The sequence below is a fragment of the Haemorhous mexicanus genome, chromosome 32 (genome assembly GCF_027477595.1).
Source record: "Haemorhous mexicanus isolate bHaeMex1 chromosome 32, bHaeMex1.pri, whole genome shotgun sequence".
Taxonomy (NCBI): domain Eukaryota; kingdom Metazoa; phylum Chordata; class Aves; order Passeriformes; family Fringillidae; genus Haemorhous; species Haemorhous mexicanus.
The window spans coordinates 1,354,234-1,381,612 of NC_082372.1; the positions used below are offsets into that span (position 1 = coordinate 1,354,234).

Here is a 27,379-nt window from a genome sequence, read left to right on the forward strand (position 1 = left end):
ACAGCTCAAGGCAGAGCCCACGGTGAGGAGATCTGACTCTGCAACAGAAACGGGTGAAGCTGCAAAGGGAAACAGCAAAAGCAGAATGTTCTGAAAACTATACTTAAAAAAGCTGGGGGTGAATCATCCCTCTGTCCACCACAACACCTGCTGTCATTGTCTGTGTTATATAGGGTGTATTAGATCAGTTTATTTTTGGATTTGGTGGGGGTCTTTTGTGTTTTTCGGTTACTTAGGAAAATCAGTTAGGAATCCAAGAATGTGATGTTTGAATTACAGAAAAGCAGTCAATTGATGCAGTCCTGGCTCCTGAGGGAGTGCCCAAAAATGGGGAAAACAGCAACAGCCACCAGAACAAATCCTACAACAGCATGGACCAGCCCCTGGGAACCTGAACCAATTCAAATCAGGAGCCACAGAACCCATTTCTCATTTCAATGGCATCATTAGGTTACAAGCTGTCCTCAAAATAATAACCAACCAGACAGCTCCAGCTCCTGACCTTCCTGCTGACCAATCCACTGAAAGGAGGAACACAACATTTCACCAGGGGATGGCATCAGATTATCTTTTAGCAGAAAAAAGAGAGGTTTCTGGAAAATTAAATGACTCAAACTGCTGTTGGCAAATAGATGACAAAGGAAAGTGGGAAAAAAAAACCCAACAGAAACAAAAAAGCAGCTGATGTATTGGTCCAAACGTGGAAAGGATGGGAATGGGACACAGTTTTGTGGCTCCCTGGCAGACCATGGGTTAAACGAATGCAGTTTCTCCTCTCATGTGCTACAGTAACTCTCATCTTTTTACCATGCTCCACACCTGGAGAATGCAGCTCATTCAGCAGGTGAGCCTGGGGATACAGGTCGCAGCCAGGCCTCCTGATCCAGAAACGCCTACAGAAGGACAGGGAAGGAGGGCACTGAGAATAATCCCAAAACCAAAGAGGACCCAGGAAGAAAAAACAGAGTCAATGAGTGAATCTGTTTGGAGATAGGGCCAGGGACTTGTAGATAAGGAAGTAACGGGAGAAACCATCAGTTCCAGAAAATGTTACAAATTCACACGGACACCTGCTCAAAGTCCCGCTAGATTCCTGAACTTCGAGAAGAACAAGGACTTAACAGAGCCCATGAATATCGGATGTTAAACAAAAGTGGGGGTGCACATTAACGAGGACATACAGCAGGCGGATCGGGAAGTCTGAACCTTCCAAGCACCTCAGCCAGTGGGCACAGGGAGAGGGAGAAGCGGCCGGGAAAATGAGAATAAAAAGTAGGCTGCGAACTCCAACAATGGCAGAGACCGCACGGCAAATGCCCCACGGCCTCTCCCTCTGCTCAGCAATAAAGTCACTTTTACAGGACTCCTCTGCCTCCTCCGGGCACAGAAACCTCCGCCGACGTGAATTTCCCCGCACAGCCCCGGCGGCGGGGCAGCCCCCTCTGTCCCAGCCACAGGAACCGGGCCGAGCCAGCGCCGCTCCGGCAGCGGCTCCTGCCGAGGCAGCGGCGGGAAGGAGACCGCGGGCAGCCGCTCCCGCAGCGCCCTCAGCCCAGGGGCCACACGGGCCGGACACGGCACAACCAACCCGCCTGAGCCCCCTGCCGCCCCCGAGACCCGCACCGAGCCCCGAGCCCCCGCACAACCCAGCGCGGCTCCCACCTGCGCCCCGGCCGCCTCCGAGCTCCGCCGCCGCTCCCGGGCCCGCTCCGCCAATGGCGCCGCTGCGCAGCCACGGCCGCCCTCAGGCCGGCACCGGGGCCCTGCTCCGCCCCCTCCCACCAATCAGCGCGCCAGAACCGCGACTGACGGCACAACCGGCCAATCGCAGCCAGGGGCGGGCTCTGCACACGGCACAGCCCCGCCCCGCGCTCTCAGGGCACCCCGGGCTGCGTGAGGGCAAAGCCGGAGCTGAGGAGCAGCCCTGGAACGGGCCCGGGCCCGAGGGGGATGGAGCTGAAAAAACAAACAAACTTCTCCGCAGCTCCCGACCCGGCTTTCCCACGGCACTGCCGCTTCGGTGGCTCCGGCTCAGCGGGAGCCCTGGAGCCTCACTTTTCCTACCCCTAATTAGAAGCATCAGTGCATCGCTTTGATTTCCCCCAGGAAGGGAAAGCTGCCCAAAACCCCTGTGGGTAAGTGGGGGAGGGGAGAGATTTCTGGCAGAAAACTCCAAAAGCTCAGAGCAGGATAATGAGAATTCAGTGAAGACCCTTAAATCCAGCTTTCCCCCCGCCTCCCTCCTTCCAGCTGCACCTCCTACCCCGGCAGTGCCGGAGACAGGGAATGGGGCCATGCTCAGTTCAACCCCCGGGGCTTCTCCCTCTGCTCGGGGACAGGAGTCGTTCCCCTGCTGCACCCTGAGCTCTCTCCCACCGGAGACTTTTCCAGGAACTTCTCCAGCCTGAGTCCATCCCATGGGGCACAGCCCCCCTCCAGCTGCTGCAGCGTGGGTCACTGTGCCCCGGGGTCAGTCCTGCCAGGACAGGCTGCTCCAGCGGGGCCCCTCTGGCCACGGGGTCACAGCCTCCTCTCAGGCATCCCCGTGCTCCAGCGCGGCTCCTCCAGGGGCTGCAGGGGGATCTCTGCATCCCCATGGATCTGCAGGGGGATCTCTGCATCCCCATGGACCTGCAGGGAGATCTCTGCATCCCCATGGATCTGCAGGGAGATCTCTGCAGCCCCATGGACCTGCACGGGGATCTCTGCAGCCCCATGGACCTGCAGGGAGATCTCTGCATCCCCATGGATCTGCAGGGAGATCTCTGCAGCCCCATGGACCTGCAGGGGGATCTCTGCATGCCCATGCATCTCTGTATCCTGCACCGCTGTCTTTGGAGGTGCCAGGAATAGGCTGAGCTCTGTCTGAAGCTCTTCTCACATTCCCCAGCACAGGGAGGATTTTACATCCTCACAGCTCCCCGGGCTGGGTTTGCAGCCCCTCCTTGTGTGGGATCTCTGGAGCTTTTCATCCCCGTTGGATTCCTGCACCGTGGAGCCGTTCCAAATGGCCTCTTCCACGAGGTTCTGTGGCAGGGGTTTTTTCTCCCTAGTCTCCATCAGGAGCTCAGTGCCTGGGGGAGGAAGGACAAGGAGAGGAAGAGACAGGGAGAAGGGAAAAGGAAAAGGCAGAAGGAGAGGAAGGAAGAAGAAGGAAGAAGGGAGGAAGGAGATGGGAAAGGAATGTGGATGGTTGAAGGAGAGAATGAGGAGAGGAAGGAGGGCAGAGAAGGAGAAGATGGGATTTGGTTCCATGCCAAAGGGAAGGGGAAGGAGATCCCCCCAGTCCATCCCTGGCAGGATGGCATTGGTAGTGAGGCTGTCCTGCAGCAATGCTGGGCTGGGAGATGGAGCAGGAGGGAGGGGAAAGGGGCAGTGACTTCCTCCTCACCTGCCTGGCTGTCCCAGTCTGGAGCGTCCTGGCGCTGCCGAGGACCTTGGAGCGTCCGGCACTCAGGAGCCCGAAGCTCACGGCTGCTTTATAAAGCTGACACAGCAGGCAGGGTGGGTCTGTGTGTGATCTCCTGCAAACTGGGTTTATTGGTACAGGAACAGGGTCCACAGCTGAACAGGGTCCAGGGACAAAGACAGGGTGCAAGCTGAGGGCACAGGGGGTTTTTATATGGGGTAGTGAGGGTGGAGCTGAGGGTCAGGGTCCAATGGATATGGGGAAAATGGGGCAAAGGAGGGGTTAAGGGTCGGGTCAGCTAACAGGGAAACAGGGGCAGAGGAATGCAGTAAACCAGGGCAAATGGAGGGACAGAGAGGAGAACATTCTAGGGACTAACCAGAGATGGGTAACAGGGGTTGTACTTGGGTAACTAGGCCAACAGGCCAATGGGGTAACATAACTTTACATAAATTAGCATGTGCCTGCAAAGATCTATGGGAGAAGCAAGCTTATGACCATAACCTTGAAATCTATTCCTCTTATTTGGGACCAGTCCTCCACAGCTGGGAGATTGAGACTCCCATGGGCCTCCACACCAGTGCATCTTCCTTTTCCTCAGAGCCTTCTCCAGCTCTATCTAGACAAAGTGTAGGATTGACAAATCTTGGCTTGGGGGAAGAACAAGGCGTGAGCACCTTGGGGACAAAGTGAGAAAGGAGCCTCATTCTTTAGAATTTTTCAAAGTTTAATAAGGAAAAATAAGGAACAAATACAGTAATAGCGCTGGGTGCTTGGCGATGGCCAGAGGCACAATGGTTAACCACAGCAACTTTTCTTAGCAACTTTTTCCATTGTATTGATCAAATATGTATTCATAATGATTATACAAATTCAAGCATTTCTTTGAACTCCTTTACATGTTCCAGGAATTCTTTAGGTTGGTCTGACCCCCAAATCACCTTTTTAGAGTACGTGCAGGAATCGTGGGTTGTTGTTTTGAGGGTTGTGTGTCACTCCCTCACAAGGGCCCCCTGTTCTGTGGTTGCAGCAGGTGACAGTTACTGACAGTGGAAGGGTCAGTGGCAGGGACCCTCATCACATCCCTTCCTTAAATGTTATCTGACCAGGCAGATGGTTTTAGCTATTTCCACAAGTACTTCAAATTAGTTATTTCACAAATATCTCTGAGTCATTCTCATTATTGTAAGTTAGATGCAAAAATAAAAGCATTAGCTATTATTTCACAACTACAGCTACTTCTGCAAAAGTTAACATTACAATGCACAACACATGGCATCCACTTTAATAGTTTGTGAAAGCCAAAACTATAATGTATGTTTTCCACACTGTCTACAAACTAAAATATCATCCATGTTCTGAGGATAGGAGCTCCACAGGGGCCAGGGCATTGGCAACAAAAAGCTGAACAAATTATACTATAGCAAAAGCAGTGAAAGGTGATTACAAACTGTACCATATCAAACTCGTTGTGATTAAGAATAATTTGCAAAAGTCAATACATGAAGCAAAAGCCAACACTGCCTAGTTATTTACACCAAAGCCAGGGCAGGTTTTTCCCTTGCACGGAGCACTTGGGCCTTCCCCGGGCCCCTTCTGCCCTCCTGCAGAGCCGCTGGCATTTCCCAGCACACACAGTTTGTAACCCAGAGCCGGGTGCAGCCCCGAAGGCTCCAAGCGCCTCCTTCCAGGCTGACTCTGCAGGTGCCGAGGCTGCTCTGGGCTCTGCCAGGGCTCTGCTGGGGCTCAGCTCTGGGCCAGGCTGGGCCCGCTCTCCCCTCACATGGCTCCGGGCAGCTGAGGCACAGCGGGAGAAGGAAGGGACACGTCAAGGGAGTCGAGGTTTGAGAGAGTTTTTATTCCAAAAGTTGTCATAACAAACAGGCTGTCCTAACTACCATAACTAACTAGCTGTGCTAATTACCATAAACAACTAGCAGTGCTAACTACCATAACTAACTAGCTGTGCTAACTGTCATAACTAAATCCCAGAGCTAACTACCATAACTAACTACCAGAGCTAACTACCATAACTAACTAGCAATGCTAACTACCAAAACTAACTAGTTGTCCTAACTACTGTAACAAGAAGCTCCCTCAAGTGCTTCATCTCCTCCGCTGCTCCCTCAGTTGCTTCGCTGCAGTGATCAGAGGGGTCAGGCTGGAGAGAGGCTTGGCTGATGACAAAAATGGGTGCTGCCCAAAGGATAAAAAAGAAAGAAATGAACTGTTACTTCCCAGAGTCAAGTTCCTCACAGGCCCTGTTGCAGCAGGACAAAGGGAAATGGTTTGAAACTCAAGAGAGGGGAGCAGGCTCAGATTAGATGTAAGGGAGAATTTTTTAACCAGGAGAGTGGGGGAACACTGACAGAAGGTGCCCAGAAGTGTGGGAGGTGCCTCCTCCCTGGAAACCTCCAAGCTCAGGTCGGGCAGGGCTCGGAGCCCCCTGACCTGTTGAAGATGTCCCTGCTCGCTGTGGGGCACCAGGCCCAGCTGGCCTCGAAAGGAGCCTGCCAGGCCAAAGCAGGCGAGGATTCTGCTCGCTCTGCGTGTGGAAAGCAGCGAGGCTGGAGACTGTCGGAGGGGGCCCCACAAGAAAACCCCTCCCTCGCGCTGCTGCTTGCCCTGCAGCCCTTGGCATTCACCTGCAGCAGCTCCTGGGCAGCCCAGCGCCGCTCCTCGTCCGGCTCCAGGCTGCACTCGAGGAAGTCCCGCAGCAGAGCCGACAGGCGCCGGGGCTCCTGCAGCTGCGGGGTCCCGTTCTGCCGGATCAGAGCGCGAGCCTGCAGGGAAAGCAAACTCAGCGCTCTGCCAGCTTCCTTCACACCCACACGGGCTCACATCCACCCCGGGTCCTCAGCCCCAGCCCCAGGGGCACTTTCCTCCCTGACAGAGACGCTGCTCACAGCTCATTTTTCTGTGCCAACCAAAAAACCCAAACCCTGGGGCTGCCACAACCTCTTCAACATCCAAATGATCTCGTCTTGAGAGCCAGTTTCATTGGCTGACTCTGTTAGTAGGAACCTCCATCAGAAATAGCACATTTTGCTTCTCCAAATGTGGACACCAGCTTTACAGGCCATTTTCCAGAGTCAGTGTGGTCTGCCTGTGTTATTCCACAGGATTCTTACATCAAGTGCATCTCTGCAGTGCCACTGACACTCAAGTGAATGCATTCCTGATGCCCCATCCCAGAAACTGCCAGGCCAGAAACAGGAGGTTTGTGATGCTGAAAGCTCAGCTTTGGTGACACAGAGAAAGTAGCTTGGACTAGGAAAGAAATATGTTAGACTATGGAGATGTTAAACAATCATCCTCAGGTTTTCAAAAACTTTCACAGTGAGAGGAATCAGGGGGGAGATCATCTTGCAAAATGTCTTCTAGAAGCTCCTGCAGAAATCTTGTTGGGTTTGGGGATGGGATGTGGGGTTGGTTTGGGGTTTTCTTGCAAGGTAACATTAGAGCTGATGCACTTGCTTCACATTTCCATGTCATCCTCACAGCCAGAAGAGCTGCAACAACGTAAATCCCAAAGCAAATTGTTGCTGGAGACTGCAGAATATTCGTCTGTGTTGAGGCTGGAGTCCTCTGGGAATTCCCTTCCCATGTGCAGAAACCTCCAGCTGCTGCTCCCAGGGCAGGGTCCCCCTGTGCTCACAGGCCTCTGCAACCACTGGAGAATTTGCCTCTTACCATGGCCCCCGTTTCCCTGAAGTAAGGAGGTTCTCCTTCCACCATCTCGATGGTCACAATGCCAAAGGCCCAGATGTCCACCTTGGGGCCATAAGGAGATCTGGTCACAACTTCTGGGGCCATCCAGTGAGCAGTGCCCACCATGGAGCTGCGGCGGTCCTGCTCAGGGCTGAGCTGAGCACAGAGACCAAAATCAGCTGAGGACAGAAACAAACCCTGTCAAAGGCAGCTGGAATGAGGAAACCAAGCACAAAGATTCCCCACTCTCCATCTGAGAATGCAGTAGTGAAGTCAGCTGGAAAAGTCCTCAGGGCTGTAGCCAAGGAAAGATGGAACTGGACCCTTACAGAAACCCTCAGCTTTCATGCAGTGGCTTTTACTGATTCCCATGGAGCTTTAGATTCCCACTGCTGCCCCTCTGGAAGGGCCATAGCCAGAGCAAAGGCACGGCTGGCACTCTGCTCCTCTCCTGAGCTCTCTGCAGGGGCAGCCGCTCTCAGCTGGCAGCAGGGCCCGGGCAGTGACCCCAGCAGCCCTTGTGGGGCTCTGGCCTCACTGGGAAGCAGCCCCACAGCCGCAGCCCGGGAGCGCCGTGCCTGGCCAGGAACACCCACCCAGCCTGACAGAGCCGTCCATTCCCAGGAGGATGTTGGAGCTCTTCAGATCCCTGTGCATCACCCGGTTGGCATGGAGGAAATCCAGGCCCTGCAGACACTGAGAGAGAACAAGAAACACCAGGGTAAAAACCAATGGCCAGAATATATCACACCAGAAAGGACAGTTCAGAATTCTGCCAGCAGCAGCTTTGCTGGGACAGGCCAGGAGTGCAGTGCACACAAGCTCCAGGCAAACGGTGCAAGGCAAAGCTGAGAACAGCAAATCAAATCAAAAAAGGACAGAGAGTACCACAACAGCAGGAGAGAGAGCAAGAACAGAGTAGAAGTGCAGTGATGCTGGCAGGCCATTCACTGCAGAGGCTCTTTCTTCTCCAGCTCATGAAAACAGCACAGAAACAAAGCCCTGAGCATGGAGCCACTCCTGTTCTCATGCCTGTTTGGAAGGAGCATCGTGTCCCAGGCATGGGAGTGACAAGCAGGATCCCTCACCTCCCGACTGACAGCTGCCATCTCTCCTTCAGCCATACGTGTCTGTCTGACAACGTCCTGCAAAGTTCCTCCATCCATGTATTCCATCACCAGCCAGAGATCTCCATCAACAAGGAAGCTGGAAGAGGAAAACAATGGCATGGAGATGAATGGGCAGTGCTCAATTCCCCCATGGAAAAACCTGGATGGAGTTTTGTTTCCAGGTCACTTGTCAGTGAGGACAGAATCAGATGGAGAGACATTCCTGCCCGGCTGCCCAGCCCTTGGAATCTGCACAGTCTAAAGGAGAAGGAGACACCTGTGAGAAAGGACAGGCCTTAGATGGCAAGCAGGTGAAAAATGCAGGTTAGCAACAGCCCAGATCAATGTGGAACCACAACACTTGCCCCCAGCTGGTTCAGCTTCTGAACTCCTCAGTTCCACCATTCCCTCCAGAACAAGGCAACACAACTGCCAGGGCTATCCAGGGGAGGAGGCCGTGCAGCACTTGGGACAAAAGCAGCCAGAAAACCTTTCAGAAAGTCCCTTCAGAAACAGGCAAGGCCAGTGAAAAATGGGCAAATGAGGCATTTCTGGAAACAAGAACCTGGTCTGCCTGGCATCTGTAGCAATGGAAAAGGGCTGGGAAGAAGAAGCCAAGGGAAATAATTTCTGCTGTGGTTCATCAGCACTTGTTGGGAGACACAGCAAATGGGGTCAACATGAAGGAAAAACCAAAGCAAAGCAACAAAAGCACACGCAGGGAGTGAACTGCCAGGCTGTTGTTTTGGGAAGATGTGGCTGGGTCAGGCATTTTCAAAACAGGCTACAGACTAGGGATGCCAGGAAAGGTTAATGCAGGGCCCGGGCACGGGATGAGAGCTGAACACTCACCTGTCCAAAGAGTTGACAATGTTGGGGTTCTTCTTGTCCTTCAGGAGCAGGATCTCATTCACAGCTCGTTCCCTGTTCTGCCCTCGGAGACTCATTTTCTTTATGGCCACCTGAAGGGACATGGCAGCCCTTGAACTGCAGGAGTCTGTGGCAGGAGGCCACAGCAAACACAGAGCGAGTCTGTTTGGAGTGACGGAGCCAGGCTGTGCCAAACTGCCTTGGGATGGGACACCAGAGCTCAGCAAGTGCCATTCCCACAGCCCATTGCTCTGCCAGCTGGGGGCTGCTCACAGGACACATGGCCAGAGACATTTGGCGTTGCCAGCTCTGCAGAAATGGTCCCTCAGCTGTCAGCCTCAAAGCTCTAACAACATCCTCTGCACCCAGAGTCTGCTCAAATGGCCTCAACTCTCCTATTATTATTCAAACCCATTTTGAAAGCAGAGGTAATTCTGGTTCTGTGAAAACAGAGCAAAACAGCCAGGAACCCTTTAGCAGTTCTATGGGATTTGGTCATGATTTCAGATGCAACTGCTCTGTTTGGGATTGCACAACAAAGCAAACACGCACATCCATTGCTCAGGTGATCCCTGTCACAGGCTGTCACTGACACCAGACCCAAACACCACTGCAGGGTTTGGGAGAGAGCTTTGCTCTGGACATCCATCTTCTCATTTCTCTCCCTCGCCCTCTGTGAACAGCTGAAGTAGGACTAAAACCCCAAATTGAGCCCAAGTGGGATGCCTCCTGATAGTGCCTTGGGGTTCCCTTTGAAGATGAAAGGCAGGATGGAAATACTGCTAAATAGTGTCCCTGTCAGAGGCTGGGGTGAAGATAAATTGGGCCTCAGTCTCCAGCAGCTGATGCATTCACACTTTTAGATATGCAGACCAAGCCAGTGTGTCCTGCTCTGACAGACACCGCTGCCCTCCTTGCATTCCTTTGGCACTTCAGAAGGACCAGGTCTGTCCCAGCTGTGCTCTGCAGGCTGACACTGCTCTGCCTTCAGAGGAGCAGCCTGGGCAGGAAAGCTCTGCTGGCCCCCAAAGCTGCAGCCACAGCTCCCAGCAGAGGGGAAAGCCCTGGAGAGCTGCCAGGCGTGCTGGGCGTGTTGACACTGACCTCTCCTCCAGTGGCCCTGTCCAGTCCTTTGTAAACGGTTCCGAAAGCCCTGGAGACAAAACAGCAGAGAAGAAAGAAGCAGCGCTTTAGGCCCTGGCAGTGAAAGCCAGCCCAGACAGGAGATCTCTGCTGCCTGCAGCCTTCACAAACACCTGGGTGCATCGACCCTTCCAACAACAGCACAGCAGCCACCAGCCCTCTGCCCTGCAAGGTGTGCAAGAGAAAACTGAGACCCAGCACGAAGGAATTGGGCTGGAGCAAATCCCAAATGTCCACCCTGAACTGCTTTAGTTCAAAATCTAGGAGGGGAAATGGGTGTCTAAAGAACTGGAAAAGAATGCATTTCATCCTTTTCCATGTCCTGCCTAAGACCTGCAGGTTCCTCAGGGGCCCTGCCATCAGGCAGGTGGTGCATTTTCCCCCAGAGTGCATCAGCTCTGTGTCTGTTACTGAATGGATGGGGTCTGCTACCTTGTGCTAGAATAGAGCCCTTATTAGTTTACTTCTAGTTTCTGTTTCTAAACCTTTAGGTTTATCATTCTGACCTGTGGATAGGTTTCAAAGGAAAATATTTGAAAGAAATCTTCTTGAGAATTGCTTTCTGACAGTCACCAGATGGTGAGTTGCTCTTTTAGGCAATCCAATTCCAGGGACAGAAGATCTTCCAGGTCCTGCTCCGTGCTGCAGGCAGGACACTGCCAGCCTCAGGGCCCTTTGACGATGCCTCCTGACCACAGTTATCAATTCTGATCAGGACTGCGAGACAGCAGGATGGTAGCCCAGTGTCTGAAGGTGTTTGGAGCTCTCCTGAGTTCTCACTTGATCCTGCACCAGCACAACCCCTGGCCCTGCTTGTGCAGAAGTCGCTGCCGTGCCCTTACCCTTGGCCAATCTGCTCCAGCTCCAGGTATTTCTCGGCAGGCTCCGCCTCGCTCACGGTGTTCCCTGAAAGAAACCACGTGGAAGACGCTCCCTCCCAGAGTGAGAGCCCACCCTGCAGCAGAGCCAGAACGCAGCCCCACTCCCTGGGGCCGTGAGCCCCTTGGTCTCAGCTGGGGAAGGACAAGAAACGACTCGGTGACATTCAGCTGCAGAGCAACCCTGGGTGCAGCTGATGCCGAGACACACACACAGCGCCCTGCTCGGGCACCCAGGGACAGAGCAGACGTACTCAGCTGCATCAGGCACCACTCCCCTCTCCCCTCTGGCTGCAGGGCTGTGCTGCTGTCAGAATGCTCAGCCCAGGATCCCACAGAGGAGGGAGGTTCTTCATCCTCTTCCCAAAATTCTTCAGCTTCTCCATCCTCTTCCCAAAACGCTGCCAGTTCTCCATCATCTTTCCAAGCCAGGGGATGTTCACTGTCCACTTCCCATGCTGAGAGATGTTCAGTCTCCTCTTCCCAAGACACAGGATGTCCTCCATCCTCGTCCCACATTGGGAGATGTCCATTGTCCTCATCCCATGCCTCGGGAGCTTGGCCATCCTCGTCCCACTCTGGGAGACGTCCACTGTCCTTGTCCCAATCCGCAGGAGCCTCGCCGCTGCATTCCCACACCGCGGGATGTTCGCCCTCATCTCCCAGAACAGCAGGAAGCTCACTGTCATCTCCTGGCTCTGAGGGAAGCTCACTGTCACCTCCTGGCTCTGAGGGAAGCTCACTGTCACCTCCTGGCACTGAGGGAAGTTCACCATCGTCCCCCAGAACAGCGGGAAGCTCACTGCTGTCTTCCTCCTCTTTGGCCTCCTCTTTGGAAGCAGGGGGAGCCACAGGAGGTGCTGGTGCTGCTTTTGTGCCCTGTGGACAGACGGCAGTGTGAGGGACGGGAAGTTAAATCTCAGTTCTCACCTTATTTATCCTCAGCTGCACATCCAGCTGCACTAAGCAGAAATTGGGTTTGGAGCTGTTCCAACTAACAATGGGCTAAAGTCGACATTGCCACTTATTGCTGGGAATTCAACATTCCACCATGGCTAAAGCCAGCCAGCAATCCTCTGCCTGCAAAGCCAGACCTGCAGCTCTTCAAAAGCTCTTCAGCAGAAAAGGAGAAAACTGACGGGGATCCCTTTGATGCTGCTGCTGCTGAGACACTGACAGGAACTTTCCTTCAGCCTCCCAGGCTGGCACTCAGCTGCCACATGCCGAGCTCACAACTTGCTGCACAATTCCAAACACCAAAGGTTCCTTTCCCACTCACCGAAGGAGGAGCTGCTCGGGATCCACAGAAGAAGTGCCCTGAAATGGGAGAGGGAACATAAACCAGATGCTGTTAGGAGAAAAACTGCCAGTGGTGGGAAATGCCACGGAGCAAGGCAACCCCAAGAGAGCATTTTGCTCTCACAGCATCTCTGCAGGAGCCACAGTCCCTTCCCACAGCAAGCAAGAGAACAGCACAAAATACTGGGCTGGGTCAGTTCTTGGCCGGAGAAGCAAACGGAGGGAGTTCCAGGCTCTGCTGGCACAGACTCCCTGCCTGAGGGAACAGAACCCCCCAGGGCTCTTTGCAAATGCTGTGCACGCCCCCCTGGCTGCAGACACCCCCTTTTTCAGCTGCAGCTGCTGGCAGCAGCTCTCCCAAAGCAATGGTGTCTTCATGGCAATTTGGTTCCAAAGTCAGCTCATCTCCAGAGGAAGAACAGAAAGCACACAGCAAGCCCAAAGCCACAGATGCTGCAGCGAGGGAAAGCCTCGACTTACGTGCCAAGTGGGTTAAAAAATACCCCGAATAAGCCACAGAGTAGAGAGTGCAAACTGCAGCAGCCACGTGCTGGATCATTTTGGCTGCGCTGCACACGTCTGCAGCCTGTAGCCCTGCGAGCACAGAAGGACACCCGTCAGGGCTGGGCTGGCTGCTGAGAATGCCTCGGGCAGGAGGATCCTCCTGCAGCGAGCCCAGAGCCACTCTGGGCACTGAGGCCTCCGTGTCCCACAGCAACGGGAACACCACGGGGACGTGGCACTGCTCCTGTGACACCACAGCAGCAGCTCACACCGAAACCGCCTGGAAGGTTCTCCTGTGTCACAAAGGAGCACAAAGATCTCTCCCAGGGCACAGCCTATTGCCCAAAGGATGCCAGAGGAACTCGGAAAATGCAGCACACAAGGACACCCCATAGCCCAGCCTGAACACTGAGGAGGAACAAGGACGGCACCAAACCAAAGGAAACGTGACCTTTAGTCACTGATACTTCTGACTGAAAGCAGCAAGCCTTGTTCCATCGGGGATCTTTGTTCTAGTTCTAAAAACAAGCAAGGGTCTCCACCCTTAAATACACAGAAGGCAGGAACTGGGGAGGAGGAGGGATTAGGAAGGAGGAGGAGGAGGGAGAGAGGAAAAGGAGGAGCAGGAAGAGGTGGAGCAGGAGCAGGAGCAGGAGGTTCCAGTGTCCCCTGTGGCCGCAGCCATGGGACCATCGCCCCCACCTTGTCCTGCAGGTGAGAGGGGAGGAGGGGCTTGTCCCAAATCTATCAGGGGTGTCGCTGAGAGGGTTTTTTATTGGGGTGTATTTGGAGCTTGCAGATTGTGGAATTGACCCCAAATATCATCTCCCATCCCTGGGAGGTTTTTTTCTGTGTGTGTGTAGGTTTGGATCTTGAAGGACCCCAAGGCTGAGCCCCTTGGGGGGATCTTTGGGGGTCTACGTGGCCATTGCCCAGTATGGGCAGGGGAGGACATTGGTGCTGGGGACCCCTGGGAGAGCAGAGGAGGGGAACCCCTGGGACCCCCAGAGTGGGGAGAGCAGAGAGGGGCGATCCCAGAGCTGGGGGACCCCGGCTGGCTGGAAAGGGGGGGAGCCTGGAGAAGAGGGACCTCTGGGACTCCTGGGATCTCAGAGTATCCCATGAACCCTCCATGGACCTACAAAAGCCCCTGGAACATCCCTAAGCAGGATGCTGGAGAAAAGAGAACCCCTGGAGCCATTCGACCCCCATCATCCCAAGGAAAGGACAACTCTGGAACCACAAAAGTGGAGAGATCAGCAATAGGGAACTCCTGGGAGAGATTTTTGGGCTGAATCTTGACATTGTTGAGATTTTCATGGACACAAGACCCCTGCTGACTTCCAGAGATGGACTTGGCCACGGGGATCCTCTACTCCAAGGCGCTCCGACCTTGGTTTCCCCCAAACCAGGATCTGTCCTTGCCAAGCTGTGGCCTGATGGAGGAGGAGGAAAAACCTCAGAGATCCCTCATGAGGAGGGGCTGCAAACCCAGCCCAGGGAGCTGCAGGGAGGAAAGAGCCCCCCTGTTGGGGAAGATGCAACAGGAAAGCCTTACAAATATGATTGTCTGGCAAAAGATTTTGAGAATATAGAAACTATAAGCAAGATTGAAATGAAAGCAGGCTTTGAGATCCCTTAGTTATTGAACAACAGGAAAACAATGGTGTGGCCGGCTGAAGGTAATCCCCTTTGGATGAAACAAGACCCTCTGCAAGCAGGCAGGTCCAAGGGTCTGAGCAGACCCTGCCAGCTTGGCAGAAGGGGTCTGAAGAGTAGTTTTTAGGGTTTAAAATGTAGCACAGTATGGTAATGTAGTGATTCTTGTAGGCTGTATGTAAATGCTATAGGATTTGTATGCTGTACTAGATTGGTTAGTGAAAATCAGAATATCCAACACAGAAGATGATTTATTGTATTGTAACGGGAACTTCGCGCTCTTGCTTTTACTCTTGCGCTCTTACTCTTACTCTTGCTCTCTTGCTCTTACTTACTTTTCTATGCTCTTAGCTCTTGCCTTTTACGTTATTACCCTCTCATCCTCTCTCTTCTCTCGGGCCTGCTCCGAGCTGCAGCTGGCAGCTCCCAGCAGGGCCCTGCACCCAGGCCCTTTGCAATAAACCGCAAGTTCCACGACCTGGCTTCAGAGATCTCTCGTCTCCGTCCGTCCCGACCGTGCTACCTCGGTCTCGCCTACACCCTCCTGAGCCAGGAAGGTGTCCGGAGATCCAGCCGGAGCTCAGAGCTGGTGGAGAACCCTCATGACAGGGAGAAGCCGAACAAGTGCTTGGAGTGTGTGAAGGGTTTCAGCCACAGCTTTGCCCTGATGGAACACCAGAACATCCACACTGGGGAGAGGCCCCGTGAGTGTGGGGAACGTGGGAAGAGTTTCAGTGGGACCTCTGATCTCACCAAGAACCACAAGATCCACACTGGGGAACGGCTCCATGAGTGCTTGGAATGTCAGAAGAGCTTCAGGTGGAATTAAGAGATCGTCACTCACCAGCACTTCCACACCAGGGAGAAGCCCTGCAAGTGTCCCGAGTGTGGGAGGAGCTTTGTGCGCTGCTCCAGCTCCATCCCCCATGGGAGGATCCGCGCTGGATGATCCCCAGTGACCCCCGTTGGGCAGAGCCCCGGTGACCCCCGATCCGGGTGATCCCCGTTGGATGGGGGAAGGTGTTGGAGAGATTTCTTTGCCCTCTCCTTGTGCTGCTGTGATTTGGTTGGTAATAAATTCCCTCCGTGTGCCCAGGCCGGGTTGTGCCCGTGCCGGATTTGCTGAGGGATCTCTCCCGGTCCTTATCCCCACGGAGGAACCCTCGGTTCCATTTTCTGTCCCTGTGCGGCTGCGGGGGGCAGGGACAGAGCGGCTCTGGGGGTGCCTGGCATCGGGCCAGCGTCACTGCTCGCCACGGGCACCCCGGAGATCCCGCGCACCTCGGCACGCATTTCTGGGCTCACCTGAGCTCCCACCTGCCCAGCGCCCCAAGGCTCCCCCTCCCTGGAAAAGCCGCCTCCGGGGCTGCAGCGTCCCGGGAACCCCTCAGCCAATCACAACACAGCTGGAACGCGCCGCAGCCAATGAGAGCGCGGCGCGTTGATGACTCATCAGTTGTGTGGCAGAGCCTGTGAGCTCGGCTCCCCGGCAGTGGCGGGAGCCAATGAGAGCGCGCGGCGCTGCCGAGCCCGCCCCGCTCCGGACTGGTGCTCCCAGCGCAGCGCGGCTGCTTCGGGGCTGCGGCCCCTGCCCGGCGCTGGCCGTGGGGCGAGGGGCGGCAGCCGGGGCCGGACTGGTGGCACTGGTGGTGCTGGGAGCCCCCCCGGCTGCGGGCGCGGAGCTCTCGGGTGAGCGGGGGGGCGGGAGGCGGTGGGACAGGGGGGGAGAAGGGGGAAAAGGGGGCGGTGGGAGCCCGGAATGGACGGGAGAAGGAGGGGATAGTGGGAAATGGTTGTGGAAATGTGGCAAGTAGGGGGAATGGTCTCGGGTTTCCTGCGGTCAGGATGACCCCGACAGTCCTTTTTTCCCAGCCCGAGGTTCGAAGAAGGAGTCGGAATTCCTTGGTTCTGGTTTTCAAGTATATTTTCTCTGATCTAAAACATTCTTTTCCTGACCCGCAGAGGTCTGTCTAGCAGGTCTGTCCGAGACACACTGCACTGCCCTGAGGCGGTGCTATTTCTTTATACTAAAAACTACGTGTACTTTATTTACCATTATTTTCCAATACCTATCACCTATGTTAGACTGTCCGCTTCTACCCCAAACCAACCCAAAAGTGCCAACATCACAGCCCGGAGCGTGTGCGCTCCCCTTGGGGCCCCCCAGCCCGGTGTCACCCCCTTTTCTCTGCCCGCAGAGCTCCTGAGCCGCCGGCGGCCGCAGCCCCTCCCCGTGGGCTCGGGCCCCGCCGGGACCCCCCGCTCCGTCCCCGCTCAGCTGATTTTGGGGGGTCCCGTGTGTCCCCCCAGCCCCGCTGGCGCTCTGCCCCCACCCAGTGCCCGCTCCCAGTGCTCCCAATAAAGCTTCCCAGTTGGCCCTGGTGCCGTTTACTGGGGGGCGATGGGGAGGGATTGGGGGGGAGGGGCGATGGGACGGATTTGGGAAAAGGGAGGGGGACAAAGGGTGGGGGCTGGGCCCGGGGGGAGCGGGAGGAGAGATGGAGGAGGAGGAGGAGGAGGAGGAGGAAGGAGGGATCGCTGCCCGCGGATCCCGCAGTGCCCCGGTGCGGGAAGGGCTCCGTCCGCGTCTCCAGCTCCATCCCCCGTAGGAGGATCCGCGCTGGGTGATCCCCGGTGGGCGGAGCGCCCGTGTTGGGAACACACCTGGCTGGGGGCTTCACATCTTCCTGGCTCCCCCCGTGGACACCTGGAGGAAGGCCGGAGGATCGCCGCTGATTCTCTTGTTTCCGCTCCTCTTCCTCATCTCCCCCTCCTCTTCCTCCCGCCCCTCCTCCCTCGGTTCCATCGCTCCTCCCGCTTCTCCCCCTTCCTCATCCCGCCTCCTTCCCCTTCTCTCTCAGGCCCTTCAACCGCTCCTTCCTCCTCCTCCTCCATCCCTCCTCCCGCTCCCCCGGGCCCAGCCCCCACCCTTTGTTCCCCTCCCTTTTCCCAAATCCGTCCCATCGCCCCCCCCCCCAACCCTTCCCCATCGCCCCCCAATAAACGACACCTGGGCCAACTGGGAAGCTTTATTGGGAGCACTGGGAGCGGGCACTGGGTGGGGGCAGAGCGCCGGCGGGGCTGGGGGGACACACGGGACCCCCCAAAATCAGCGGAGCGGGGACGGAGCGGGGGGTCCCGGCGGGGCCCGAGCCCACGGGCAGGGGCTGCGGCCGCCGGCGGCTCAGGAGCTCTGCGGGCAGAGAAAAGGGGGTGACACCGGGCTGGAGGGCCTGGGGGGAGCGCACACGCTCCGGGCCGGGGGGGACATGAGCCCCGGGACCCTCCCTCACCTTCTTGCGCAGGTAGAAGCCGAGCCCCAGCGCCAGGAAGACGAAGCCCAAGACGAAGCCCCCGATGCCCGTCAGCATCTTGCTGCGGGTGGCGTCCGGCGGCATCTCTGGGGGGTCCGCAGGGCTCAGCACCCCCAAAACCTCTCACCGACACCCCCAGCCCCTCGCAGCGCCCTCCCTGTGGCCCCCGGCCCAGCCAGGACCCCCTGAAACCTCCCCCCGATCCCTTGTTGGGCTCCCCGGGAGTCACCAAAGCCCCTCCCGTCCCTCCCAGGATCCCACAGCCCCCTCCCAGTGTCCCCCCAGGGCTGCAGGACCCCCAAAGCCTCTCCCAGTCACACCCAGGACCCCCAAACTCCTTCCCAGTCACACCCAGCACCCGAAACCCCCTCCCAGTCACACCCAGCATCGCCTAAACCCCCAAACTCCCTCCCAGTGCCCACCAGGACCCCCCCAACCCCACCCCACCCTCCCCAGCATCGCCTAAACCCCTTCCCAGCCCTTGCCCAGCCCCCAGCCCCTCTCCCAGTTCCAGCCCAGCTCCCTCCCAGTGGCTCCCAGCACAGCCCAGTGGCTCTGCCAGCGCCCCCAGGGGCTCCCCCGTATCCCAGTGCAGCTCAGGAGCTGCTCCAGGCTGACGTGCTCCACCTGGCTGGTGTAGGTGAGCCCGCGCCGGGGGGGAGAGTTTCCAGCAGCTCCAGGAGCTGGTAGGTCCAGTCCCCGTTGGGGACCACGTCGGTGGCCACCACGTGCTCCGAGAGCTCCTGCTGGCCCTGGAACCACCTCACCTGGATGTGGGCAGGGTAGAAATCCATGACGAAGCGGAGCAGGCGGCTGGGGCCGGGCTGGGAGCTCGAGGGGGATGCCAGCGAGATGGAAACGCTGGGGGGCACTGTGGGAGAGAGAGAGAGCAGGGACATACTGGGATCAGCTGGGGGGCACTGGGAGAGAGAGGGGAGGGCTGGGGTGGGCAGGAGAGGGACTGGGAATGGACTGGGAGGGACTGGGGATGGACTGGGAATGGAGTGGGAATTCAATGGTAATGTACGGGAATGGACTGGAGGGGGACTGGGGAGGGACTGGGAGCGACTGAGAATGGACTGGGAGGGACTGGGATGGCACTGAGAGAATGGGAGGGGGTGAGTGTCCCTCGGATTGAGGATGGTGCTCTGGGACTGGAGGCGGACTGGGGAGGGACTGGGAGCGACTGAGAATGGACTGGGAGAGACTGGGATGGCACTGAGAGAAATGGGAGGGGGTGAGCGTCCCTCGGATTGAGGATGGTGCTCTGGGAATGAAGTAGGAATGAAGTGGGAGGGACTGAGGAGGCACTAGAAGGGATCTGGGAATGGACTGGGAGGAACTGGGATGGAACTGGGAATGACGTGCGCGGCGCTGCGAGGCCCAGTCCATCGCAGGGCCCTCTAATCTAATCCTCCTAGCAACAGATGGGTCATCGGAGCGACGCGCTCTGATTGGCTGAGAGGCGTTATCTCCACGCTCAACCGAGATGGACGCGCCGTGGAGCGCTGGGAGTGACCGGGATGGACTCGGACGGACTGGGATGGGCTGGAGTAGCCACGGCGGGGGAGGTCACTGGGAGGGAGAGGATGTCCCGGTGATGGGCACAAGGAGGGCTGCGGGCTCTGGGGCGATTCCCAAATTCGAGGGATTCTGGGAATTTCAGGAGCTCCAGGGTCATTGGCAGGGCAGGGCCCGAGGGGACGCGCTCTGCCCCGCGCTCCCCTCGGCGCTCCACCGTTGTGAACGGGGCATAAAGCTCGTAGTTTCGCCGGCAGAGCATGTCCACCATCTGAACCGGGTGGCTGTACAAGCGCTTGGCATTCATCTCCCCATAGGGGGTGAACCCCACGTACACCCCGACGTCGCTGTCCAATATCAGGAACTGCTCCCGGTTGTAGATGTACCTGGCCACGAACCTCATCTTCTCCGTACTGTTAATGAAATGACACTCGGACTTTCCCATGAACTGGAACACCCCTGTGAGTGCAGGACCCAGGTCAGGGGATGCGCACCCAGCACCACCAGAGCTCTGGGGGCCACCTCAGATCCCCACTCTGCATCCCCTGTGCCCCACGGCCGCCACAGGACCCTCCTGCCCGCAATGCCGCTTCCTCTTTGCCACCCTTTCCCATCCTCTCCCCTCCTACCTCCGGCCGCTCTCCAAATCACTTCTGGGGTCCCATTTCCCCATTTTCCCACAAATCCGTGAATCCCCAGGCCCCTCGGTCTCAGTTTTCGGGACTCCTCCTCCCCTTTTCCCCCTTCTCCCCCCCTGTCCCACCGCCTCCCGACCCCCCGCTCACCCGAGAGCTCCGCGCCCGCAGCCGGGGGGGCTCCCAGCACCACCAGTGCCACCAGTCCGGCCCCGGCTGCCGCCCCTCGCCCCACGGTCAGCGCCGGGCAGGGGCCGCAGCCCCGAAGCAGCCGCGCTGCGCTGGGAGCACCAGTCCGGAGCGGGGCGGGCTCGGCAGCGCCGCGCGCTCCCATTGGCTCCCGCCACTGCTGGGGAGCCGAGCTCACAGGCTCTGCCACACAACTGATGAGTCATCAACGCGCCGCGCTCTCATTGGCTGCGGCGCGTTCCAGCTGTGTTGTGATTGGCTGAGGGGTTCCCGGGACGCTGCAGCCCCGGAGGCGGCTTTTCCAGGGAGGGGGAGCCTTGGGGCGCTGGGCAGGTGGGAGCTCAGGTGAGCCCAGAAATGCGTGCCGAGGTGCGCGGGATCTCCGGGGTGCCCGTGGCGAGCAGTGACGCTGGCCCGATGCCAGGCACCCCCAGAGCCGCTCTGTCCCTGCCCCCCGCAGCCGCACAGGGACAGAAAATGGAACGGAGGGTTCCTCCGTGGGGATAAGGACCGGGAGAGATCCCTCGGCAAATCCGGCACGGGCACAACAGACCCGGCCTGGGCACACGGAGGGAATTCATTACCAACCAAATCACAGCAGTACAAGGAGAGGGCAAAGAAATCTCTCCAACACCTTCCCCCATCCAACGGGGATCACCCGGATCGGGGGTCACCGGGGCTCTGCCCAACGGGGGTCACTGGGGATCATCCAGCGCGGATCCTCCCATGGGGGATGGAGCTGGAGCAGCGCACAAAGCACCTCCCACACTCGGGACACTCGCAGGGCCTCTCCCTGGTGTGGAAGTGCTGGTGAGTGACGATCTCTGAATTCCACCTGAAGCTCTTCTGACATTCCAAGCACTCATGGAGCCGTTCCCCAGTGTGGATCTTGGTGTCCTTGGTGAGATCAGAGGTCCCACTGAAACTCTTCCCACGTTCCCCACACTCACAGGGCCTCTCCCCAGTGTGGATGTTCTGGTGTTCCATCAGGGTGGAGCTGTGGCTGAAACCCTTCCCACACTCCAAGCACTTGTGTGGCTTCTCCCTGCCATGAGGCTTCTCCACTAGCTCTGAGCTCCGGCTGGATCTCCAGACACCTTCCTGGCTCAGGGGGGCTCTTTCCTTCCTGCAGCTCCCTGGGCTGGGTTTGCAGCCACTCCTCATGAGGGATCTCTGGGGCTTTTCCTCCTCCTCCATCAGGCCACAGCTTGGCAATGACAGATCCTGGTTTGGGGGAAACCAAGGTGGGAGCGCCTTGGAGTAGAGGCTCCTCCTGCCCAATTCCATCTCTAGAAGTCAGCAGGGGTCTTGTGTCCATGAAAATCTTCACAATGTCAAGATTCAGCCCAAAAAAATCTCTCCCAGGAATTCCCTATTGCTGAGCTCTCCACTTTTGGGGTTCCAGAGTTTTCCTTTCCTTGGGATGATGGGGGTCCAATGGCTCCAGGGCTTCCCCTTTCTCCAGCATCCTGCTTAGGGATGATCCAGGGGCTTTTGGGGGTCCATGGGGTCCCTTCTCCCCTGATGCTCTACTCTGAGATCCCAGGAGTCCCAGAGGTCCCTCTTCTCCAGGCTCCCCCCCTTTCCAGCCAGCCGGGGTCCCCCAGCTCTGGGATCGCCCCTCTCTGCTCTCCCCACTCTGGGGGTCCCAGGGGTTCCCCTCCTCTGCTCTCCCAGGGATCCCCAGCACCAATGTCCTCCCCTGCCCATACTGGGCAATGGCCACGTGGACCCCCAAAGATCCCCCCAAGGGGCTCAGCCTTGGGGTCCTGCAAGATCCAAACCTACACACACACAGAAAAAAACCTCCCAGGGATGGGAGATGATATTTGGGGTCAATTCCACAATCTGCAAGCTCCAAACACACCCCAATAAAAAACCCTCTCAGGGCCCCCCTGATGGATTTGGGACAAGCTCCCCCTCCCCTCTCACTTGCAGGACGAGGTGGGGGCGATGGTCCCGTGCCTGCGGCCACAGGGGACACTGGAACCTCCTGTTCCTGCTCCTGTTCCTCCTCTTCCTATTCTCCTTTTCTTCTCTCCCTCCTCCTCCTCCTTCCTAATCCCTCCTCCTCCCCAGTTCCTGCCCTCTGTGTATTTAAGGTTGGAGACCCTTGCTTGTTTTTAGAACTAGAACAAAGATCCCCGATGGAACAAGGCTTGCTGCTTTCAGTCAGAAGTATCAGTGACTAAAGGTCACGTTTCCTTTGGTTTGGTGCCGTCCTTGCTCCTCCTCAGTGTTCAGGCTGGGCTATGGGGTGTCCTTGTGTGCTGCATTTTCCGAGTTCCTCTGGCATCCTTTGGGCAATAGGCTGTGCCCTGGGAGGGATCTTTGTGCTCCTCTGTGACACAGGAGAACCTTCCAGGCGGTTTCTGTGTGAGCTGCTGCTGTGGTGTCACAGGAGCAGTGCCACGTCCCCGTGGTGTTCCCGTTGCTGTGGGACACGGAGGCCTCAGTGCCCAGAGTGGCTCTGGGCTCGCTGCAGGAGGATCCTCCTGCCCGAGGCATTCTCAGCAGCCAGCCCAGCCCTGACGGGTGTCCTTCTGTGCTCACAGGGCTACAGGCTGCAGACGTGTGCAGCGCAGCCAAAATGATCCAGCACGTGGCTGCTGCAGTTTGCACTCTCTACTCTGTGGCTTATTCGGGGTATTTTTTAACCCACTTGGCACGTAAGTCGAGGCTTTCCCTCGGTGCAGCATCTGTGGCTTTGGGCTTGCTGTGTGCTTTCTGTTCTTCCTCTGGAGATGAGCTGACTTTGGAACCAAATGGCCATGAAGACACCATTGCTTTGGGAGAGCTGCTGCCAGCAGCTGCAGCTGAAAAAGGGGGTGTCTGCAGCCAGGGGGGTGTGCACAGCATTTGCAAAGAGCCCTGGGGGGTTCTGTTCCCTCAGGCAGGGAGTCTGTGCCAGCAGAGCCTGGAACTCCCTCCGTTTGCTACTCCGGCCAAGAACTGACCCAGCCCAGTATTTTGTGCTGTTCTCTTGCTTGCTGTGGGAAGGGACTGTGGCTCCTGCAGGGATGCTTTGAAAGCAAAATGCTCTCGTGGGGTTGCCTTGCTCCGTGGCATTTCCCACCACTGGCAGTTTTTCTCCTAACAGCATCTGGTTCATGTTCCCTCTCCCATTTCAGGGCACTTCTTCTGTGGATCCCGAGCAGCTCCTCCTTCGGTGAGTGGGAAAGGAACCTTTGGTGTTTGGAATTGTGCAGCAAGTTGTGAGCTTGGCATGTGGCAGGTGAGGGCCAGCCTGGGAGGCTGAAGGAAAGTTCCTGTCAGTGTCTCAGCAGCAGCAGCAGCAAAGGGATCCCCGTCAGTTTTCTCCTTTTCTGCTGAAGAGCTTTTGAAGAGCTGCAGGTCTGGCTTTGCAGGCAGAGGATTGCTGGCTGGCTTTAGCCATGGTGGAATGTTGAATTCCCAGCAATAAGTGGCAATGTCGACTTTAGCCCATTGTTAGTTGGAACAGCTCCAAACCCAATTTCTGCTTAGTGCAGCTGAATGTGCAGCTGAGGATAAATAAGGTGAGAACTGAGGTAGAACTTCCCTTCCCTCACGCTGCCGTCTGTCCACAGGGCACAAAAGCAGCACCAGCACTTCGTGTGGCTCCCAATGCTTCCAAAGAGGAGGCCAAAGAGGAGGAAGACAGCAGTGAGCTTCCCGCTGTTCTGGGGGATGATGGTGAACTTCCCTCAGTGCCAGGAGGTGACAGTGAGCTTCCCTCAGAGCCAGGAGGTGACAGTGAGCTTCCCGCTGTTCTGGGAGATGAGGGCGAACATCCCGCGGTGTGGGAATGCCACGGCGAGGCTCCCACACAGGGGGACAAGGACAGTGGACATCTCCCGGAGTGGGACGAGGATGGCCAAGCTCCCAAGGCATGGGATGAGGACGTTGAACATCTCCCAATGTGGGATGAGGATGGAGGACATCCTGTGTCTTGGGAAGAGAAGGATGAACATCTCCCAGCATGGGAAGTGGACAGCGAATATCCCCTGGCTTGGAAAGATGATGGCGAACCTGCAGCGATTTGGGAAGAGGATTCAGAAGCTGCAGCATTTTGGGAAGAGGATGAAGAACCTCCCTCCTCTGTGGGATCCTGGGCTGAGCATTCTGACAGCAGCACAGCCCTGCAGCCAGAGGGGAGAGGGGAGTGGTGCCTGATGCAGCTGAGTACGTCTGCTCTGTCCCTGGGTGCCCGAGCAGGGCGCTGTGTGTGTGTCTCGGCATCAGCTGCACCCAGGGTTGCTCTGCAGCTGAATGTCACCGAGTCGTTTCTTGTCCTTCCCCAGCTGAGACCAAGGGGCTCACGGCCCCAGGGAGTGGGGCTGCGTTCTGGCTCTGCTGCAGGGCGGGCTCTCACTCTGGGAGGGAGCGTCTTCCACGTGGTTTCTTTCAGGGAACACCGTGAGCGAGGCGGAGCCTGCCGAGAAATACCTGGAGCTGGAGCAGATTGGCCAAGGGTAAGGGCACGGCAGCGACTTCTGCACAAGCAGGGCCAGGGGTTGTGCTGGGGCAGGATCCAGTGAGAAGTCAGGAGAGCTCCAAACACCTTCAGACACTGGGCTACCATCCTGCTGTCTCGCAGTCCTGATCAGAATTGATAACTGTGGTCAGGAGGCATCGTCAAAGGGCCCTGAGGCTGGCAGTGTCCTGCCTGCAGCACGGAGCAGGACCTGGAAGATCTTCTGTCCCTGGAATTGGATAGCCTAAAAGAGCAACTCACCATCTGATGACTGTCAGAAAGCAATTCTCAAGATTTCTTTCAAATATTTTCCTTTGAAAATATCCACGGGTCAGAATGATCAACGTAAAGGTTTAGAAACAGAAACTAGAAGTAAACTAATTAGGGCTCTATTCTAGCACAGGTAGCAGACCCCATCCATTCAGTAAGAGACACAGAGCTGATGCACTCTGGGGGAAAATGCATCACCTGCCTGATGGCAGGGCCCTTGTGGAACCTGCAGGTCTTAGGCAGGACATGGAAAAGGATGAAATGCATTCTTTTCCAGTTCTTTAGACACCCATTTCCCCTCCTAGATTTTGAACTAAAGCAGTTCAGGGTGGACATTTGGGATTTGCTCCAGCCCAATTCCTTCGTGCTGGGTCTCAGTTTTCTCTTGCCCACCTTGCATGGCAGAGGGCTGGTGGCTGCTGTGCTGTTGTTGGAAGGGTCGATGCACCCAGGTGTTTGTGAAGGCTGCAGGCAGCAGAGATCTCCTGTCTGGGCTGGCTTTCACTGTCAGGGCCTAAAGCGCTGCTTCTTTCTTCTCTGCTGTTTTGTCTCCAGGGCTTTCGGAACCGTTTACAAAGGACTGGACAGGGCCACTGGAGGAGAGGTCAGTGTCAACACGCCCAGCACGCCTGGCAGCTCTCCAGGGCTTTCCCCTCTGCTGGGAGCTGTGGCTGCAGCTTTGGGGGCCAGCAGAGCTTTCCTGCCCAGGCTGCTCCTCTGAAGGCAGAGCAGTGTCAGCCTGCAGAGCACAGCTGGGACAGACCTGGTCCTTCTGAAGTGCCAAAGGAATGCAAGGAGGGCAGCGGTGTCTGTCAGAGCAGGACACGCTGGCTTGGTCTGCATATCTAAAAGTGTGAATGCATCAGCTGCTGGAGACTGAGGCCCAATTTATCTTCACCCCAGCCTCTGACAGGAACAATATTTAGCAGTATTTCCATCCTGCCTTTCATCTTCAAAGGGAACCCCAAGGCACTATCAGGAGGCATCCCACTTGGGCTCAATTTGGGGTTTTAGTCCTACTTCAGCTGTTCACAGAGAGAGGGAGAGAAATGAGAAGATGGATGTCCAGAGCAAAGCTCTCTCCCAAACCCTGCAGATGTGCTTGGGTCTGGTGTCAGTGACAGCCTCTGACAGGGATCACCTGAGCAATGGATGTGTGTGTTTGCTCTGTTGTGCAATCCCAAACAGAGCAGTTGCATCTGAAATCATGACCAAATCCCATAGAACTGCTAAAGGGTTCCTGGCTGTTTTGCTCTGTTTTCACAGAACCAGAATTACCTCTGCTTTCAAAATGGGTTTGAATAATAATAGGAGAGTTGAGGCCATTTGAGCAGACTCTGGGTGCAGAGGATGTTGTTAGAGCTTTGAGGCTGACAGCTGAGGGACCATTTCTGCAGAGCTGGCAACGCCAAATGTCTCTGGCCATGTGTCCTGTGAGCAGCCCCCAGCTGGCAGAGCAATGGGCTGTGGGAATGGCACTTGCTGAGCTCTGGTGTCCCATCCCAAGGCAGTTTGGCACAGCCTGGCTCCGTCACTCCAAACAGACTCGCTCTGTGTTTGCTGTGGCCTCCTGCCACAGACTCCTACAGTTCAAGGGCTGCCATGTCCCTTCAGGTGGCCATAAAGAAAATGAGTCTCCGAGGGCAGAACAGGGAACGAGCTGTAAATGAGATCCTGCTCCTGAAGGACAAGAAGAACCCCAACATTGTCAACTCTTTGGACAGGTGAGTGTTCAGCTCTCATCCCGTTCCCGGGCCCTGCGTTAACCTTTCCTGGCATCCCTAGTCTGTAGCCTGTTTTGAAAATGCCTGACCCAGCCACATCTTCCCAAAACAACAGCCTGGCAGTTCACTCCCTGCGTGTGCTTTTGTTGCTTTGCTTTGGTTTTTCCTTCATGTGGACCCCATTTGCTGTGTCTCCCAACAAGTGCTGATGAACCACAGCAGAAATTATTTCCCTTGGCTTCTTCTTCCCAGCCCTTTTCCATTGCTACAGATGCCAGGCAGACCAGGTTCTTGTTTCCAGAAATGCCTCATTTGCCCATTTTTCACTGGCCTTGCCTGTTTCTGAAGGGACTTTCTGAAAGGTTTTCTGGCTGCTTTTGTCCCAAGTGCTGCACGGCCTCCTCCCCTGGATAGCCCTGGCAGTTGTGTTGCCTTGTTCTGGAGGGAATGGTGGAACTGAGGAGTTCAGAAGCTGAACCAGCTGGGGGCAAGTGTTGTGGTTCCACATTGATCTGGGCTGTTGCTAACCTGCATTTTTCACCTGCTTGCCATCTAAGGCCTCTCCTTTCTCACAGGTGTCTCCTTCTCCTTTAGACTGTGCAGATTCCAAGGGCTGGGCAGCCGGGCAGGAATGTCTCTCCATCTGATTCTGTCCTCACTGACAAGTGACCTGGAAACAAAACTCCAT

General features: G+C 56.5%; 1 protein-coding gene, 1 long non-coding RNA gene and 1 pseudogene across 3 annotated transcripts; 1 reads left to right on the plus strand and 2 right to left on the minus strand.

The window, feature by feature from the left end:
- Positions 1–2,396: 2,396 nt before the first annotated feature.
- Positions 2,397–15,503, minus strand: LOC132340520 (serine/threonine-protein kinase PAK 3-like; annotated as a pseudogene).
- Positions 13,492–15,678, plus strand: LOC132340674 (uncharacterized). The gene is made up of 2 exons (XR_009489991.1): positions 13,492–13,637; positions 14,934–15,678. It is a non-coding gene; the product is annotated as an uncharacterized LOC132340674 (long non-coding RNA).
- A 1,918-nt stretch (positions 15,679–17,596) lies between these two features.
- On the minus strand, positions 17,597–20,306 carry LOC132340601 (HLA class II histocompatibility antigen, DQ beta 2 chain-like). Of its 2 annotated transcripts, XM_059871687.1 has the most exons (5): positions 20,203–20,306; positions 19,804–19,876; positions 18,524–18,767; positions 17,876–17,982; positions 17,597–17,775 (listed from the first exon to the last, which is right to left on the minus strand). In XM_059871687.1, the coding sequence occupies exons 3-5, from the start codon at positions 18,688–18,690 to the stop codon at positions 17,612–17,614; spliced, it is 438 nt and encodes a 145-aa protein (XP_059727670.1). In that variant the 5' UTR covers positions 18,691–18,767; positions 19,804–19,876; positions 20,203–20,306; the 3' UTR covers positions 17,597–17,611. The 2 variants fall into 2 exon arrangements, with proteins under 2 accessions (XP_059727670.1, XP_059727669.1); XM_059871686.1 differs by lacking the exons at positions 19,804–19,876; positions 20,203–20,306 and having other exon boundaries at positions 18,524–19,675.
- Between the last annotated feature and the right edge of the window lie 7,073 nt (positions 20,307–27,379).

What these genes read in the sequence shown, in the direction of transcription:
- LOC132340601 (XM_059871686.1), bottom strand. Translation starts at nt 18,795, where the DNA reads ATGTCCCTGCTCTCTCTCTCTCCCACAGTGCCCCCCAGCGTTTCCATC. An exon ending in GGCTCACCTACACCAGCCAG is followed by an intron (nt 17,983 to 18,523) that starts GTGGAGCACGTC and finishes CGGACCCCCCAG; the next exon opens with AGATGCCGCCGGACGCCACC. An exon ending in GCTTCTACCTGCGCAAGAAG is followed by an intron (nt 17,776 to 17,875) that starts GTGAGGGAGGGT and finishes CTCTGCCCGCAG; the next exon opens with AGCTCCTGAGCCGCCGGCGG.